Raw genomic sequence first — 18,542 nt, 5'->3', positions numbered from 1 at the left:
TTTCCATATTGAATTGGTAACGAGGCATATTTAGTTATCACAATCAATTACAAAATCGTAGCTGCTGACGTATTCTATGATTGTGGTGAGTTTCAAGGTAATTGGTTTTGTATATGGTCACCAGGTGGTGTTTAATATTGAAATTGTTGGATTAGTGAGCATTTGAAACCACTTCCCAAGTGGGCATGGTGTCCTTGGACCCCTAATTTTTGATCATAATGCATATACAGTAGACTGCCATCAAGTCAAATCTGATCTAGTCGGATAACCTACGCTTGATTTGTCAAAAAGGTCTTGACCTATTTCATGGGTTCTTGGCGATTGTGCCAAGAGCAGACAGTATCCGGTGGTCATGGTAAGTAGTTAGTAAGGGAGCATCTAATAATTTTGCCATCTGTTCCTGTACAAATTACTCTCTAAAAGCCCATCCCAAGTATTCGTTGTACCTGTATTTTGGAAGTGTTGATTCCGATGGCTGGATACATCCGAAGATCAAACATCGTGACAAGTGGAAATTTACTACATATTGACTCATAAATGTTTAATTTTTTAAAACTATTGAATTAAAGAAACGGAACTGTTAGAACATAATTGAAACATCAACGAAATCTATATTTTATATATATATTTTACGCTCCGACGATAGGCTATAAAGGGGCAATTTATCCCGAACAAAAGAACAACGAACTTACTCGGACAATGGTTCCACTTCTAAGAGACCGCACCTAGCGGTGATATATTACACTAAACATTACACTAATTACCGACAGTAAACTATATACATTATAACGGGTACGAGACCCGTTACACCACTCCCCCCTAAAAGTGTCGTAAGCGTAGCTTTCGACTGCACATACGTCCAGTATTTACAGTTCATATATCATGTCGATATTCAGTGTCCGTTACAAAAATGTCATAAACTACGGGTTACGCCAACACACATTCGGTATTTACAGTTCGTAATTCACAATAAATCCATTCATCCAACGCAACCCACTGATACGCTTATGTTCCACTGGGGGTAGATTAGAGGCAATTAAACCGTTTGAAGGTACTCGCCCAATTATCAACACACTTGCCTAGGTCGGTGAACAGCAGGTTCCTACGTGCTGAAATAACAGAAGGTTCATTAGGTCGGTTGGGCCTCCTGCAGACGGTTCCAACATGAGTCTGATTCCGTATCAACAAGGTAAGCTAAAAATCAAAATCAAAAACAACGGCAGTACCAAAATTCGAGGTAAAACATGTCAGCTGGGCAACCAGTTATGGGTAATGAAAGGAGAGTATGGTGATTTAACCGCTGCACGGTGCCCACCCTACTACCATATCATATCCCCAAGTGACCCTTAACTACAGTGACGATATGCCAGGTGACGATCTCCATAGCCGAACGACGGTAGTGGATTCCCTTGAAGTCCGCATCCTCCAGGTCAGGGTGGTCTATGGTCAGAAATCCCGCTTTCTTCCAGTGCGTGTTGATTCGGTCTATGGGGACCACCGTTTCTCGTTTTCCCCTCATAACAGGAGCTTTGGGCAACCAAAGATGGAACAGAGGAAGGTACGGGGATCTCCTGGCCAGAACATCGTACAGCGAGTAAATACTCTCTGTTGTCTGGCCATAGTTACGGACGTGATTGATACCGCGGTTAACAATAACCGCACAACAGGTGACTCGTGTTGTTTTAACCCCTTTCTCCAGCTGCTCCAGACGCTCCCCAGGGTGAACAATGATGAACAGTTTGCTTGTGGATCGGGAATCTTTGAACATGGAGTCACTGAGAAGTAAAAAGACTCCTCAGCTCTCCGACCTTCGCTGCACTGCCCAATACCGAAAATTTCGGTTCAACGACGCTGCCCATTCCACCGTACAGCTCAACAAACCTGGATAAGGTCCTTTTCAGAATCTTAAACGGGCTAGTTGAGAGGTGGTTGGGCGATTTCTTTGATGAAGCGACCGCTTCCTTAATTCCCTGAATCACCACACCCACCACAACCATTTAAGGGTCGTAAAGGTGTTCAACACATGACTGCTCCAACTCACCCGCATTCAATTCATATAGGGGCTCCTGAGCCCGTGAGTACAGCTTTATCACGTCCTTGATGAGCTGACCCTTCAAACGCTTAGTCTCGGAGTCAAAGGCGTCCAGTCTAAAAGTTTCCATATTTCAGTCTGTTCCTTAAAAGAAAGTAGAGACAAAACATTTTTAAAGTTATGCGTTCTAAGAGATTTAACCATGAAGGTGCTCTCACTCCCGCAATAATCTCCCTTTCTCTAGCCATTTTGCCTTGTCCATTATCCTAGACCAGCGCTGCTGACAGCAGGTGCATGCTTTCGATGAACTGACACATGACCTGGCGGACTGGCGGTATCTTTCTGGTGGTCTTAAAACATTCTGAGGCCGAAGCTGTCTGCGATTGTCCTGGAAAACCTCAGCAGGCATCGCTGGAACTTCGACTTGGTCGATGTCCGCTGCTTGCGGAACAGGCTCATTGTCAGTCCCCACCTGATCAGGAATTAACTCCTCCTCGGATCCCGAGCTTTCCAAATTCATTTCTGGATTCGGCTTTTCCAAGGCGGTCACGGACTCTCTGATGAGCTTCAGTCAGGTTTCTACACATGTCCTGGCTAAACTTGGTCAGGTGGACAGGTTCTTCAGGAGGGCTAACTAAAACGTCCAGTGGTAAGGTCATCTCACTGCCGAATGTCATGAAAAATGTTGATTCCTGCACTCTGGAACGAAAAGCCATCAAACAGGACTGAAGATTCTCGTCCCAGTCATTCCCCATGTCATTCACCGTCGTGGTCAACATTGATTTTATAGACTTGTTCTGGAGACTCGTTCTGGTCTTTTCAATCTCGAGCAGGCTCAACATCTCACTGAAGAGTCGAGATTCAAAATTGGATCCACAGTCCGAATGAATACTTTCGGGGCATCCGTAGCGTGTGCTCCACTCGTTCACGACCTTCCTGGCAACTGTTGGTGCTTTCTGGTTTCTCGCCGGCCAGGCCTCAACCCACTTGGTGAAAGCGTCCTGCACCGCAATGATATAAAAGTTCCCACGTTTTGTTCGTTGCAGTGGGCCAACAATGTCGATATGCAGCCTTTGTCCTCTCCTACCGATTGGCGTTGGTACCAGTGGCGCTTTAGGACGTTTAGGAGGGTGTTTGCATTGCTGACATTTACGGCACTGCTTGACAAAGCTATTGACTGCCTTCGCCAGTCCAAAACACCAAAACCATTGGCGGACTTTACGTTCTGTCTTAGTGGTCCCTAAGTGCCTACCGGATATACCATTATGGAGGTGAGATAGGACATTAGGTTATAGCACATTTGGCAGAACTACCCAGTTTTTGCCTAATCTGGCACCAGGCAGTGGTTTCAGAACGAGCAGGTTCTCTACCACAGCCAAGCGTTCAAATTCGCCCTAAAGAATCCTCGCGTTCGAACCATACGGACGCAGGGAATCAGTGTTTGGCTTTTGCAAACCCTCGGACTAATTCCTTGACTACTCTTATGTCATCATCTGTATCCTGAGCATCACCAATCTCGACCTGATTTAGGACATCCCCCATACCAATCGTTTGCACGAACGACACTGTTGGAGTTCCGGTGACGCCGTAACTAGGGCAATCCCCATGACGCTTGACCCTCTTGGGAATCCGCAAGAGTGAATCGGCGTTTTGGTGATTGCGCTTGGGCCTGTGCTCGATGTCGAAGTCGTAGTACGCCAGCCTTTCATTCCAGCGGGCGACTTGGCCTGATTGAATATTGGATGACCGAAGCCTTTTTAGGGCTGCGTCGTCGGTCCGGAAAAGGAACTTACCACCCAATAAGTAGTGGCGGAAATAATCAATTGATTCGACTAGTGCAAGCATTTCTCGCCTCGTGGCGCAATAGTTCTCCCCGCTTCTCAAAACTCGACCCCCATACGCTATTACTCGTTCTGTGTGATCGTCTTGCAACTGTGAAAGAACTGAACCTATAGCCCAGTTACTAGCATCACAATCAACTATGAATTTCCCCGATCCCTCCGAAAAGTCAGGGAAAGCCAGTACCGGAGGGCTTGTCAACGCAGATTTAATTTCTTCGAATGCTCTATGCTGACTGATACCCCATTCGAAAGGCTGACCCTTCTTTGTGAGCAGGTGGAGGTGTTTACACATTTCGGCATATCCCTTGATAAATCTAGAATGGTAAGTGACGAGGCCAGTGAAACTTCGTACTTCTGATACATTGGTAGGGGCTGGCCAACCTAGGACTTTGTCAATTTTTGCCCGGTCAGTTTCATTTCCGTTCCTGCTCACGACATGTTAAAGAATTTTAACCGCTTTTGGAGGAGGTGACATTTTCTTGGCTTCAATTTCATATTTGCTGCTTCGAAACGACCGAATACCTCGGACAGCTTGGAAATGTGGGACACCACATCCGCAGAGTGTACTATGATGTCATCGAGGTAGATCAAGGCTGTTTTCCATGACACCTTGTCGAGAGCCAAAGACATGAGCCGTGTGAAACAGGCCGGAGCATTTGTGAGACCGAATGGCATAACATTCCATTCCCACAAACGGTTCTCAGAACAGAAAGCTGTTTTTGGTTTGTCACATTCTTGGATCGGCACTTGCCAGTAGCCACTGGTTAGATCCAGAGACGAGAACCATTACGATCCCGAAAGTGCCTCGAGGGTAGATTCTATTCGCCCCAACGGGTGACTGTCTTAAGTGGTGACGTCATTTAATTTCCGGTAGTCACAGCACAGAAGCAAACTGCCATCACTTTTCTTGGCTAGGACGATTGGGCTAGCCCATGGCGACTGGGATGGCCTTATAAGTCCTCGGTCACACAGTTCTGCGGTGTACCCTTCAACAAATTGCTTGTAATGGGGCGGCAGACGTCGTTGACGCTGCTTAATCGGCTTCTGCTCCCCTGTATCGATTTCAAACTCAATGAGGGGTGTCTACCCAATATCAAAATCCCCCCCCCCCCCCCCCCCCCGAGGAAATGCACCCTGATGCTGCACTAGGACCCTCTTCAAATCCTCCCGATCACCCTCTGAAATTTCGAGACTATCGACGTTTAGTTCGTCGTAAAGACCCTTTAAATCAGTGGGATCCTGCTGGGGCTGAGGCAGCTCTGTCTCCGACATATCAGAAGTGTCTTGCACAGTGAGTACATCGACTGATTCGATAGGCGAGAAGATACCCACAAACTCCCCTCGACGAATCCTAAGGGTGTCATCTGAAAAATTCGCCAGGCGGTCTGTTATTTTCCCATCCCGGGGACATACCAGAGATTTGCCAGCCAGGCATGGAGTACGATTCCCTCGACCAACCATACCAACAAAATTGTTATTTACTCTATATCTCTGCTTGAAATACGCAGTGGCCATGACTTCATGGCCTCCCGGAATATTACAAGTCTCGGTCAGGAACAAACGACAGCAACTAGGTCGTGCAACCTTGGTCTCCAATTGTACATGGGTAAGGCCACACTCAAGAACTCTACCAGGGTAATCAATAATGCAACCATTCTGTTCAACGAAGTCACTACCTAGCAGGCACTCCTGAGCCAAGTCATCGGCTATTACCATGTGGTCCATGAATCTACAGGTTCCCAACTGGAGCTCTACCTTGGCCACCCCATGAACCTTCATTTTCGCACCCGAGGCAGTGGCTAATTCGAAGTCGACTGGCAGCAGATTTCCCTGATCGGTCCTACGACTCTTCTCCCAGACAGAGGTTTTCAACAAAGTCACAGAGGCACTGGTGTCTAAGAGAGAAGTACGTGTTGAACCATTAAGGACACCAGAGCAGTAAAGCCCAGTGTCTCTCAAATCGACACGACAGATCATTCTCTCAGCCACGGGGCAGCTCGAACCTATTGACACATCTGGCTGGTCAGTTGTTATTGTGGTTAAGACCGTATCTTTGTGTGACTTTATCAACAGAGAGTTATCTGGGCACGGAGGAAGACCATCCAAAATTCCATCATCCGGTTGACCGACCGATAGTGAGGTATCTGGGTAAGGAGTTAAAACATTTGGAGTTGCCTGCTTTTCCAGATATGTACGACCTGTCGTATCGGTTCCACCAAGAATTTCGTTCCCAACAATTTCCCTTACGCAAGGGTCTAATGAACTATTTACAATTTTTGAACTATTTACTATTTGGGCTCTATCATGCACGGATGAAGGAACATATTTCCGGATTCTACGGTGTGGAGGCAGATATTTCTCCATCATATATGTGGAGGGTCTCTCTATTGGCGGCGATTCCCTTGCGCCCTGGAGGACCGCCTGTAATCGTTTCCCTGTTTCCCGGGGCAGTTCCTGGCATAGTGACCTCTACCAGAACATGTATGACATGTAACCTGCGGACATGTATCCGCTGTATGATCCGGTTCTCGACACCGCCAGCATGTGTGTCCCCTGGGAGTTGGCCTGAGTCTGTGAGTTAACCCTGGCCGTCCAACTTGACATTCAAACCCTTGATGAGGCCCACGAGTTCCGAAAGTAACTCATCCGTCTGACAGGCCTTCACCTCATTTACATGTCGACGAGGGGGTCTGGACTCGTGTCTCTCAGGCGCCGCGCAGTCTCATGACCTCGAGCCAATGACACAGCCTCCGATAGAGACTGTGGCTGAGCCACGTACAACTGCTCCCTTACACTCGAGGGTACCGCCACACCTGCCAAGAATTGGTCACGTGCCAACTCATCCTGCAAACTGTGATCCACCCCTGGGTACGGGCTCTGTGCGAGTTCTGTCAATGCATCCGCATAGTGCCCGATGTTTTCTTGAGGTTTCTGCTCTCGAGATTTCAACATCATTTTGAAATCGGAAGCTGACCGTGTCAATGACATACGATCCTTTATCCCCTCAACGAAACTATTATAATCCAGGGATGGGGCAAGACGGAGGTTTTTAACCGCCTGGTATGACTCGTGGTCCAGGTACGTTAGTAAATGTTGTATCTTAAGCCCACTACTACATACACCGGACAATGTGCAGTAGCTCTCAGAACGCTCTAACAAGACGAGAAAATTATGCCCCATACTGTACATTTTGGGGCACAGGACTTTTACCCAGGCATCCTCCCTGGACCCTGATGGAGATTCGGATTCCCTTTTTATGCTACGCGAGACATATTGGGTGATTGAGCTTAAAAAGTCATCCAAACCTGCAGTTGGATGGACCCCTTCCTGGGCCGCACCCTGTTGGTCTGCATCTTGGTCAGAATGAGACATTCCTAATTGTGAATATATTGTATATACCGAACAAAAACTGATTTAAAGATAAATTCTAAAAGTTTTTTTATGAACCTATCAACCTATGTGCAAAACTGAAGTTAGTGTCTGAAATTATTCCCGCTATATTGAAGCAAGCATACAGCATCGGTTTAACTACTGAAGAGTATCCGCGATACCGCAGTCGTAAGGAAGTAGGTCAGACAGACTACTCACGAAAAACAAAGGGTAGCGATTCAACTCAATAATACGGCTGTAAGGCTCTCTAATCCCATTAACGCTGCCACCAGTGTAACGATCCTGTCTTCTAAATCTCTAATACCACCTTAAAGGATGATTTACGCTCCGACGATAGGTTATAAAGGGGCAATTTATCCCGGACAAAAGAACAACGAACTTACGCGGACAATGGTTCCACTTCTAAGAGACCGCAACTGCCAACTGCTCTGTTTTGCCTTAAATATCTGTAATACCTTAAACTTGCGTTGTATGTTGACTATAAGCTCTTTGTCTAATACAGTCAAACTTCGTTTGGACCTGACTTGCAAACATGTTTGAAAAGCACTTCAGTGTGTAAGCCTTACCAACCAACTTAACTTGCTTCACCTTGAATTTCGAGTTTTAATTTCTTTGTCTCCGTCGTCCTATTAAAAAGTATCTCTCTAGTTTCTTATTTGATTTAATTTCTTTATTTTGTACCGAGAACAACGCTCATTGAGCTGGAAAAAACACGATATTTACAACATATACAGTATTGGTGAGTGGCTATGTTCCCTACCCCTACATTGCCCAACTGATTGTTGTTAGAATACAATGTTTAAGCCACTGTCGAAGGCGACAAACACTCATATATATGTAAGATATTAATTTTAGGATTCTATGACAGCGATAACATGTTTTCTGTGTCAACAGGCAAAATGAAGTGAGCTGTAGAAATTTGATTATTGCATTGTTTGGATTCTAACCTGATGTGATGACTGGCACCACTTCACATATTAAGTGATCCTCAGAAAGTAACTAGTCATGGGAAATCGCTGGCGATCCCTATTGACAAAGCGTGGATTCTCCCTTGCCCTGCCTTGCAGTTTCTGCTCAGCCCTACTGATTGAAGACTGATTGTCAAACTTTTTGCTTTGTTTATAACCATGAAAATTTATTAATCATGTAATTTCTTTACATTTTAGCGGAATGCGTTTGCCAATGACATTATACCATCTGAAAGTTATGTAGATGCAGTTCTAGTCGCGCATCTGTCCGCACTTTCAGCACAGACGAACAATAGCATTCAAGGTTCATTGAAACACGCCCTTCAATCTCTAGTTAGATTCTGTGGAGATTTATCTAAGTAAGTGTCTTATATGTTTTGAGCTATTTGTGAATTACATATGCAATCTTGCGTATAATCTCAACTCTTTGTTTAATACAGCGAAACTTCATTTGGACCTGACTTGCAAACATGCTTAAAAAGCACTTCAGTGTGTAAGCCTTACCAACCAAATTAACTCATCTTCACCCTGAGTTTGAGTTTTAATTTCTCTGTCGTCCTATTAAAAAGTGTCTTTCTAGTTATGTGAGCATTTGTTCCATCATTTGAACATGAGTCATTTGCTTCTGCAGGAAGTCACCGGGGGCATTGAATGGTGAATTACCTAATATTTAGGGTTTCTGCTGCTTTCACAGAAACCCTCTTGTAATTCTGTTGATTATTATTATAAATTTTCCACTTTCCTGCCAAAGATTATTCGTAAAATGTAACTCCTCTCAGATTCGACTTCTAACAGCTTATAGACGTAATTTTCAATTCTGTCAGAAATATAACTCAGCGCCTGACCATTTCGAATTTGCGTATAGTAATTTATTATGAATTAATCCCGCATAATTACCGGGTCTAAACAGCGACAAGAATAATGCAGAGAAACATCATCCATTGATAAAAGTGCACCCCGAAAAGCCTAAAGTTACGACCTTGAGCGTCAACTCAACCATAAATCACGGATTCGGACTCTCAATGGTCGGTACCCGTCAATTCTCGCTATCTGATTCATATATGAGCGATTCAAATAGCCGCCATTTTGTTTTCGCAAATCACGTAATCGGACTGATATAAGTGCCGATCCGTCATTTCCCGTTTTTGTTTCATCTATCGCTGCCATTTTGTACCAGACAGACTAGTTCATGCAACTGCCACCAGGGGAATTTGAAAGAACCATATCTTCAGTTACTTAGCCATTTTGGAACATCAATACTTTTTACGTGGTAGCCCTTATATGTAGTTGGATTCACATATCGAGCATATCGTTGACCCAGGTTGCGCTTCTTAAGTCATATGTTATGGACTGATTAGAATTATATGAATGACGCTTCCAAGTGCGATATATGAACCAGTTAGGCAGAAACCCGTTATCGCTGCTATATAACCATTTATATTAGGATGTATGCTTTATTTTTCGGCGTTCAATCGCTAAATTGTAGCTAATGACATGTTCAATGATTGTGGTGAGTTTCAAGGTCATTGGTTTGTGTATGGTCAACAGAGAGCCTTGAATAACGGAATAACATGGTACCTACGCATATTTTGTCAACACAATCTGTGGTTAATTCTGAGGGTATTTCGGCGGGCCGTTATGTAAGATAGTTAATCCATGCCAGATGCCGGCCATAGTAACTGACCCCTGGGTGGCCAAGAACAGAGACTGTAACCTATTTTTAGTTTGTGTTAAGTGTAGTACAGAATAAATATCAGTTAGCATCAAGAAACCAACGTGTTCGGACTTGTTACTCTCTTAGGCTCCCGGTCTTGTCTCAGCCTTTAGCCGTCCCTGGTCAACAGTTATTGCGACCCACAACGCTGGTTATAAGTTACCTCAATTATTTTCACAATCAACTGAAAAATAGGAGCTCATGACCATTTCTATGGTAGTGGTTCGTTTTATCCTTGATTGATTACTGTATTGTTGACCAGGGGATGTTGGAATAATGAACTCGTCAGATTGTCTAGCATTTCACCAAGTGGGCATGGTGTTTCTCGACCCCTAGTTCTTAAAATTGGTTATTTCTTTTTATTGAATATCTTGTGCAATAATTTGTTGCATCAATCTATGTCTTAGGTTTTCTACCTTATGAATGATAGATATAAACATTGCATGAATTATACATATTGGTCTTTGACTTTTGCAGCTGGTGTCCTGATGACAGTAATAATCTTGAAATGGTGAATGTGTTATTTCCTCTCATATTTGATACCTGTACTGAGCATCTTGCTGACTATGTAAGTTGTATTTTTGTATGAATTCAGTCTTCTTTGAATCTGTGCGTGGGCGTATGTGTAAGCAACAAACATCTGTCTTTTCATTTTTCATCTAAAGAATTTGACATAATTGCTCATCTATGTTTAGACTGTGGTGACACTAGAACGGATTCTTGGACCAGTTGATGAGGAATTGTTTAATATGAAGATGTACGAATACGTTATCGAGAAATGCTACCAGTTATTGACTCGGTTCTCAAAAAAATCATGGTAAGTAAATGATTTTATTAATTGAGCTATTCATTGTGCATAGTATGCTGAAACTAGTATAATGACCTCTCAATATTTTGCTACGACTTCATTTCCTATCGTCTGATGATGAAATGATTCTTATCATGTAACTGTAATTGGCCAATATGAGCGTTCATTTTTTTTCTACAGCAATCTTGATGAGAAAATATTTCATGATGTTCTGAAATTCATGGAAAATCACCTTGAAAAACCACTTGGAAAGAAAGCTTTCGAGAACTTTTATTCAACAAATGGACGTAAGTAATTGACTACTATCAGGTAAAAACAAAATATACGTATGGTTACCCTTCCTTGACCAACTGAAAATAACATGCACGTCTAAATTATTTTTCAATACAATTTGTCAGATATAAGTTGAGTCCATTCTTTTAGAATGATTACCCATATCACGAATAGTTCCATTGACTGCAATTGTTGCAATTAATTTGTTTTGCTTGATGATGTAAGCAGTATGTAAATCATCGGTTAAAATATCTGGTCCTCTTTTATGGATTACTCTCCCAGAATCAATTTGAAGATTGGAAAGCGAACATACCTTCAAGCATATTTATTTATTTTTTATTTATTTCCATTTTATTCCATACAAACATGTTAATATATAAATTGTGTAAACATTTTCTATTTCTTTTCATCTGTTCAATAAGTGTGTACGTGATGTGTGAGTGAGGACTGTGGTGTGGATGCTTCTGAGTGATACGGCCTTGATAGACTGTTTCGTTCTCTTCGCGTAGCCCCATTTTTGGTTTGCCTATGTTATCGGTGTTGGTTGGCAGTCTGCCAAGGAGTATGTTAAATTGGGGCACAAAATTTAGTGGTAATACTTACGGGGTTGTCTTTTATCTTGAAGCAATTTGAATTGATGCGCGGAGGTCTAGCCTGTAAGCTTTGAACGGATGATGCAATATTTTCCGAGAAAATTGCTAAAATCATTGAAAAATTCTTCGCTTTCTTCAAGTTACTTGCATTGACCTATATTCATGTTTCTGACATGAATATGGGAAATTCTTAGAATTTCCAGGAATTTCAGTGCCTCTGACGTAGTTATGGGAGTCACAAAAGGGCGAGCAATTCTTCTGACCTTCGTGCTGTTCTTAGTTTACAGTTTCTTCGCTTACAGTTGTTCGTTATGAGGATTATAATGGAGTAGGCTATCTTATTTAGTATCCCGAACTTAATATGGCAATTTCAATGAAATCCTAGCTCGGATTTGTCTTGTCATTGTTTTATTTTGCCTATAGAATACATTCTTGAAAAAAATTAGACAATGACGCCAGCCGGAGGCCAGCGGCTACAACACCGTTTATGGATAGACGATCGGCAAACGTTTGGCAACATTTTTGATGACATCAGAGTAAATTATCCATAGCTAATATACATATGTACATGTACATGTACATGCTGTACTATATTAATACTGTCTCATTAATGAGACTGTATCATTAATACTGTCATACGGTGTCTGTTCCAAAAAGAGAAGTTTTTAATTGAAATAAGTTTAATTAGGAATACATTACGGTATTTACAGGATTAGCAAAGAAGTGGAAAGTGTCCGCTTTTTAGGGCCTTTTTTATGTAAGTTTTGATATTTTCCGTAATTAACCTAAATTCTGATCTATTTTCACAAAATATTCAGTTTTGAATATTTAAGCTTGAAATTTTTAGGGACCTCAAATTAGGACCCCTAATTCTTATTAAGTCAAACAATAAAGTACATGTACATGTAATATGAACATGAACAATTGAGTAAACTCTGCTGTTCATGAAGTATGCATTATGTTTGTTACCTGTTTTCAATTTCTTGCCACTATGCTTTTTGCCTACTCAAGGGAGAAATACGTGGCTTTGCTGCCTCATTCTAGTCGGAAAAAATATCACTACACCCCTAGCAATTTACAGAATGTGATAGTGACAACACCGGCAATCAATCTTTCCTTGATTCAAGATGCCAGTGCTACGAGGCATATTGCCCACTTCACTCACTTCCCTGTGGACAAATGGCCCTGGATATTTCAACCAAATTTACTGTACGCAGTTCCTCTGTTAGGGGGGCATTTGAATTTTCTGAAACCCATGTTGTCCATTTAAAACTCTTTTATTCCTAGAATTAGTGAATATTCTGCTTTCAACATCCAATGAACATCTTACGACTGCATATGACACTAAAGTGCTAAAGCTCGTTAACAAACTCTTTCAACTAGGTAAGCTTTAATAAAAGAATCTCAAATTTTTTTACCATTTTTTACACTTATTGGCCCTATCTACTCTTTTTTTTAGCTGAGAAAAACCCTGCCGACAAAAGTTATAAGGTGCTATGTAGTTCACTGATAGCATTGGTTGAAGTAGATTCTGGAACTCTGCACAGCTGGCTCAGTAAAATGATTCTTGGACCCCAGCAGGTTCGTAGAATACCATTCCTGACTACAATTAATGTAGTAGATTAGGCAAGCAATTTTTGTTCAAAATGGAAGAAAAATGATCCTGATCTTTTGTTACAGAATTGTGAAGATGGGGGAAAAACTCAAGAGAATCGTTTGTTATTGCAAGCACTCACAACATACATTGTTAAAGAACAGAGGTAAATCACATTGCATTATGCATATGTAGCTTCTTTGCTTTGTTTTCTCAACTACAAAATGATTTTGTTTTAGTCATGTTAGTGAGGAAGTTGCAAAAACCATACTATATGCCTTAATTCCAATGGGTTCTAAGATTCTTTCACCGACGAGTGAAGGGATTGGCTTCTCTGAACTGATGGTTGTCATGGCTACACTGGCTGGAGCTGGTTCTGGTAATGGTCATCGAGCTTTGTTCAAGGCTGCCACTTGTTGGTTAGAATTGTGGTGAGTAAACATTTCAAAATTATTCGTTCTGAAAATGTTAAGCTTTCTTGTTACTTTCAAATAAAATTAAGAGAATAAATCTTAATTCGTTTGGTGAACTGAGTCAACTCATGCTCTGCGGTGTATTGATGCAATTCGTTAATGTTTTAATCTCTAATGAAAGATGGCAGCACCTCTAAAACACAGTTATAAGTAATGATACACCGGGCCGCGGTGTAATGCCTCTTATTTGATACACTGGGCTGGAAATTTTCGAATTATTTTCCGGTATTAATTAGTCAGCTCCGAAAGGATTAAACTAGGTTAAGGGCCATTATGCTGTAAGTGCCAATTGTATGCTTGTACATAAACCATTCCCCTCGGCATACATACATATTTCCCCTCAATACTTTATATTCCTGCCAATAAGCCACTGTCCAATAAGCTAAGGTCACTTTACACATACAAAGTTTTCTAGGGAAATTTTGAAGATACAGTGTTCAGTGTAATTCAATCAATGATCATGCTCTGGCATACATATTTGTATTCTCGCAGTTCCCATCAGCATAGAAGAAATTGGGTTGATCGGCACAAGAGGCTATCCTGTGAACTTTGTTGTGGCCGGAAAGGTTATTTCTGGTCTGAGTTCCGAGGCCTTTATCTTCCTAATGAGTCACGATTTTTAGCCCACTTTGGACTACTGGGCTATTGCTTTCAATTTTAGCCCACTTGGGACTTTCGTCCCAGCAGGCTATTGCGTTCACTTTTCGTCCGTCGTCCGTCCATTCGTCCATAAAAACACAGGCTCATCAAGCTACCATCTTGTCATACATGGCAAAAATCCAACCTAAACTTTCCTACAGTATCTCTATAATTACAGACTCCGTCGGTCCGTCCGTAAACGGAATCCAGTTATTTTGGGAAGTTTTGAAGACACTTCAAGGTAATGTCTCTATATTTGGTTTATACATCTACCCTAGACACATCTCCAGCCCAAAAACTGGCCCTGTCAGAATCAAGATCGCCGACTGGCAGCCATTGTTGTTTGCCAAAATCAGCACTTTTAACACGTTTTTGAACTTTTTGAGGGAAATTTTGAAGACGCCTTAATCAAATGACTTTCATCTTTCGTGTATATGTGAACCCCCCATGGCCCATCAGCATAACAAAAATTGGGTCGATCAGACTCAAGATGGTCGTCCTAGGACCTTTAGAGTGCCCATAAATGTCAATTTTCACCCGAATTCTGAGTCCTGTAGCTTCCTACTTGTTTGCCATTTCTCATTGCAATTGCTGATGGGTATTCTTTGATGTTTTATACCTGAGACAGGTATTTTTGATCAGCCAGTTATCATGCAATTGGCGGCCATCTTAGTGTCATCAGTACTCATTCGTAGGTGGGAAAAAGTTTTTCGACATTATATCGATACCTCGATACTCAAGTTCATTGGTTTTGTATATGGGCACCAGGGCGCGTTGAATAATACAATATCTAAGTATTTCTATATTGTATTTGTACCAATACATATTTTGTTACCACAATCAATTGCAAAGTTGTAGCTCATGACATCATCTATGATTGTGGTGTGTTTTAAGGAAATAAGTTGTCTATATGGTCACCAGGGAATAGTTGAATAGTAGAATAACCTATTATTTCCTTATTATAGTGGTACCTAGGCATATTTTGTTACCATGATCAATTGCAAAGTTGTAGTTCATGACATGTTCTATGATTGTGGTGAGTTTCAAGGTCATTGGGTTTTAAATATGGTCACCAGGGGGACGTTGGATAGTAGAATAACTTAGTATTTCCATATTTTAATTGGTAACGAGGCATATTTTGTTATCACAATCAATTACAAAATTGTAACTGCTGACATGTTCTTTGATTGTGGTGATTTTCAAGGTCATTTGGTTTTTGTATATGGTCACCAGGGGGCGTTGAATATTGAAATTGTTAGATTGAGCATTTGAAACCACTTCCCAAGTTGGCATGGTGTCCCTGGACTCCTAGTTGTCTGTCTGTTCATTCGTTCCTTCTTCTTGAAGAGGCTTCGAGGGTTTGTCTTGTTATTTGGTGTATATACAGGGCTTGTAGCGGCCTTGTTTTTTTATAATGATGGAAATTTTGGTAAGTCTGTGACTATGTTAAATTCTCAGTATATGAAATGTATTGATCTTTATCTATATGGCGATGCCTGGAAATCGGTTATGTATGTTGCCTGTCATCACACTTGTCTATATGAATGTGATGCAGAAAGAAATAGTTCTGGGATTGTGGCTTTAAGTTTTATCATACTCAATGGTGATGATAGTTGATCGCAATCGATTAAGAAATATTTTGAATAAGAGTTTATCATCTAAATGAAAAAGGAAGCTATATTTTCTTCCATTTTTTGTGGTTGGTTCACGTTTATATTTTTATTCAATATTTTTGAAAACATTTTCAATAGAGTTTCAATGAGTTATTCCACTTCCATATTTATTTTCACCTTCAAGGAAGTATATTATATGGCAGTGTGGCATTCCCTACCTTGATCAGAAAATCAGTTTGTGTGTAGAGTATTCAAAGAGACCACCGCATCTGTATTGATCCAAATTCGAAAAACAGTGACTTGTATATACTGACAATTTATTGATTACCATGTAACTCTGATTTGATTTGTCCTGGAAATCTGGCGGTAGTAAACAGTACACACCATAATTATAGTCTTCATGACCAAAATCTTTTCTCTTTTTTCAGTAAAACATACCTGTCGCAAAAAGATGTAATTCAAAAGATTCAGAAACTGAAAACGGTGGCACCCTCTGATGGCAATAATGGTGGATTTAACAGTGGCAGTAAGGTAGTGGTACGCATTATATACTTCTTTTAGCATGCAGCCACCCTTTTTTTCTGAGGGTGGCTTACAGACTCATCTAAGTCAGTCAAATCTTGATACTAACAAGGGGAACCGGGCACAGGTAGATTGCAGAAGAATTGGGATCATTCATACCTATTTGTGTGAAACCGTGAATTTCCACCATCTAATTAAATATAGAACATAACACAGGCACTGACGAACACTCTGGGTTGGCTTGTAGAAACCTAACATGGATGATATTCCTTCAAGCACCTCCTATTGTTTAGCCTAATTTCTCAGACTTTGGACTGATTGCACTCCTACAAAGCTCCCTGGATGTTAACCATATTGTAGCAACTCGGATAGTTAAAGGGGAACGTAGCTCACAGGCAATTAACAAACAGACAACTGATGTAGAATATTCGATATAGCAGTTTTACTCGACAATCGTACAATTTCTCCGGTTCAGAACATTACACATCACATAGTACACATACATCATACTCAAACAAAAATTAAGATAGTACAATTGTTTGACACTAAAATAGTCCGACTTACGCCAGTTCTACTGTAGAACAAACATAGATTATTACAAGTTATGCACTATGTAAGAAATAGATTGTTATTATAATTATTTTCATGCAAGATGGCTGCCTGGTGGTCATATTGGATACGTGAAATACCATGTTCTTGTCCTACAGGATGCAGCCTTCATATTTACGTACAACGTGTACAAGATGCAAACCCTTATTGATGTTGTTCATAGTTGTATTCAAAATAGCTTGCCCATTTTGGATTAGATAAAACCATATTCCTGTTCTGCATGGTTCAGTTTATTGAGGATAGCCCCCATCATTTTCAGCAAAGGTAATCATTCCCATTTTTTGTCAGCCGGGTGGTATTGCTAACGAAGCTCTCACTCAAGTTTTTCAGATTCAGTTGAAATTACATAGAGGAGTATCCACATATAATATAGGCGCTGAAGGTTTATCGTCAGAAAATGAAATGAATATATATAAGAAAATGAATTATCATTACTATCTATAATCCCTGTTTTTAGAGGGTCTTACAAATCGGCCATTAATTAGCCATCAATTAGTGTCTTATTTGAAGTCCTAATTCAGTCAAGTATTGACAAGCACATCGAGGCTACTATTTCTCTTAGTTTCCAGTTGTCCTTTCTTTTCAGTAAATAAGAATTGTAGTTGAACCACATACAAATGGTAAAATTAGTATTGGTATGATGCTCTTTTGTTAAATTGATTTTTATTGATGTATTTTCAGCACCAAACAATGTTGGAATCCACTTGTTATTTGCTTTCATACATTGGTGATATTCTTGGTGCGCTGAAAATAACGGTTACTGACAACGATGGTATGGTGTCGCCGCTTTTTGACTCAGACTTGCAGTTGCAAGAAGTCGATAGTGATTGGGTTGATGATTTGCCAGATGATGAGGGATCTAACGCTGAAGATTCTGTAAGTTTTTGGTGAACCATAGGTTTGCCTATGCAAACTGTCTGGTGCAAGCAGTTTCATTGAAAATGAATAGAGTACTGGTGTGTCAACAAGGCACTAACATTGGCGATTGGGTTCTTTTCATAGTGATTGAGTTATTTCTGGGGGATGTATTCTTGAAAAACATGTAAAAACCCTGCTTTTTAGGATCACCTGTGTTGACCCTTATAGAATGGTCCTGAGAGTAACTTTTTTGTTAGCTCTTGGTGGCACATTTGTAACCACTGGAAATACACAGCTGATAATTTGTCATAAGGAGGGAGAAAGGTGTTGGAATTAATATGGAGAGTTTCGTTTATCAGCTCTAAGCTATTCAGAAGTAATTCGAGAAAATGTGCAAACTTTCAATGAAATTTCCCCATTCTACTAATCGATGATTGACCTTCTTGTTTCTTGATGATGATATCACAGGGAAAACCCTTCAGAAGGGAATCACTTGGAAATTGTTCTAGAAGGGAAATCAGGTATTGAAAATTAGCTCAACTAATATATGGCCACTACAGTGTACGTCTTGAATTTCTTGTACGCGCTCTATATACATCAAATATTATGTGATTT

General features: G+C 41.0%; 1 protein-coding gene across 1 annotated transcript in view; it reads left to right on the top strand.

The window, feature by feature from the left end:
- Nucleotides 1–18,542, top strand: part of LOC141909150 (E3 ubiquitin-protein ligase UBR4-like) — a 200,331-nt gene that overhangs the window by 29,794 nt on the left and 151,995 nt on the right. The window contains exons 9-18 of the mRNA XM_074799535.1: nucleotides 8,430–8,590; nucleotides 10,423–10,513; nucleotides 10,641–10,762; nucleotides 10,934–11,040; nucleotides 12,907–13,002; nucleotides 13,079–13,200; nucleotides 13,300–13,379; nucleotides 13,453–13,644; nucleotides 16,367–16,475; nucleotides 17,751–17,945. Coding sequence (XP_074655636.1) covers nucleotides 8,430–8,590; nucleotides 10,423–10,513; nucleotides 10,641–10,762; nucleotides 10,934–11,040; nucleotides 12,907–13,002; nucleotides 13,079–13,200; nucleotides 13,300–13,379; nucleotides 13,453–13,644; nucleotides 16,367–16,475; nucleotides 17,751–17,945 — 1,275 coding nt within the window. The remainder of the gene's footprint in view (nucleotides 1–8,429; nucleotides 8,591–10,422; nucleotides 10,514–10,640; nucleotides 10,763–10,933; nucleotides 11,041–12,906; nucleotides 13,003–13,078; nucleotides 13,201–13,299; nucleotides 13,380–13,452; nucleotides 13,645–16,366; nucleotides 16,476–17,750; nucleotides 17,946–18,542) is intronic.

This window comes from Tubulanus polymorphus, chromosome 7 (assembly GCF_964204645.1).
Source record: "Tubulanus polymorphus chromosome 7, tnTubPoly1.2, whole genome shotgun sequence".
In the NCBI taxonomy this organism is placed as follows: Eukaryota; Metazoa; Nemertea; class Palaeonemertea; order Tubulaniformes; family Tubulanidae; genus Tubulanus; species Tubulanus polymorphus.
This window is presented reverse-complemented; position numbering and strand designations above follow the sequence as displayed.